The sequence below is a fragment of the Blastomyces gilchristii genome (assembly GCF_000003855.2).
Source record: "Blastomyces gilchristii SLH14081 genomic scaffold supercont1.30, whole genome shotgun sequence".
Taxonomy (NCBI): domain Eukaryota; kingdom Fungi; phylum Ascomycota; class Eurotiomycetes; order Onygenales; family Ajellomycetaceae; genus Blastomyces; species Blastomyces gilchristii.
The window spans coordinates 361,062-362,380 of NW_003101661.1; the positions used below are offsets into that span (position 1 = coordinate 361,062).

The 1,319-nt window shown below is 31.7% G+C and overlaps 1 protein-coding gene across 1 annotated transcript; it reads right to left on the bottom strand.

Annotated features, from left to right (window-relative positions):
• Nucleotides 1–652: 652 nt before the first annotated feature.
• Nucleotides 653–1,104, bottom strand: BDBG_08869 (uncharacterized protein; the record flags this gene model as incomplete). Its single annotated transcript, XM_031723766.1, has 2 exons — nucleotides 653–844; nucleotides 1,070–1,104. Coding segments are annotated over 2 exons (227 nt in total), but the record flags the coding sequence as incomplete, so codon positions are not given.
• Between the last annotated feature and the right edge of the window lie 215 nt (nucleotides 1,105–1,319).

The window sequence follows — 1,319 nt, forward strand, 5'->3', positions numbered from 1 at the left end:
TTCTCTTTTCTTTTGTCATGATATTGTCAAATGATTTCAAAGTATCAAAAGATGTTAAAACACTGCAATTTATAAACAGTTTTTGTATTCTGGGCTGGAATTTTCTGATTTTGCATATCTGAAATTGATGAATGTATAATAGTTAACTTTACAGACATAGAAAAAACCCTGAGAACTAAAGTTCTCAGGTAGATGTCATAGTCTCTGACTGCATACATCTATAATTGAAGAATAATAATAATAATAAAGAGAGTATTATCAAATTATATTATCAGATGATATCATTAAAAATATATTAATATTGTGAATATTAATGTTAAAAAAATGTTGATACTTATACATTATAGTGGCATGACATGATAGTTGAATATATATATATATATTATTCCTGACATTGATAATTGATTACAACTTGTACAATAATTTTTGAAAACTCAAAATTAATTTCAATTATTAACTAATAGTTACAAACTTATAACTAACTAATATAAAAAGAAAAAAACTTTTTCTACTTATTATCTTTCTTCTCTTTCTCATTCTTCTCATCATTCTTTATAATTCACTTCTCATTCTTATTCTTCTTCTCCTTCTTCTCATCTGAGATGATAATCATCTCAAAATCTCTCTCTGCTGCCTTCTCAGAGAAGGGTTCTCACTGCTCTTTCTCAGCCAGGTCAATCTGTGCCTCAAAATCCTGCATTTCCTGGTCTGCTGTCTTGAGTTCCATCTCAGCAGCAAGCAGATTGATATACTCAGAGAGCAGGGCTGTCTTCTCAATGTTCTGAATCATGGAGTGCATTTGAGACCTGAACAAGGCCTTAATTCCCTTCTTCTCTGTCAGCTTCTGCTAATCAATTAGAGAACAGAAGTGTTATCAAAAATCATTATCTTTCAATAGAAAACTTATCAGTTTTAACTTCTTTGTCTCTTACTTTAATATCTTCTTAATCTTCTTCTGCTGCTGCTTATTTATAGTAATACTCTTCTTCTCTCTCTCTCTCTTCATCTTGATCTCAAATTATTCTTGAGACTTCTCCTGGTCTCACTGCTGCTGCATGAGGCTCTTCACTGTCTTCTTTTTCAATCTCTCATGAGCGGTGTCATCTGCATTATTTCTATACTTAGTTCAGTCTAAATCTATCAGAAGTGTTACTTAAAATTGTTATCATTTTACTCTCTTACAGAGTCTCTTCAAGATATCATAATATGTCTTACAATCTGTCTTCTCATGCTTGAATGTCTTCTTCTTCTCTCTCTTCAATCTGTGACAGCACTCACACACCTTGATAGTCTGCAGAACCGCAGAATATTTGAAGAGG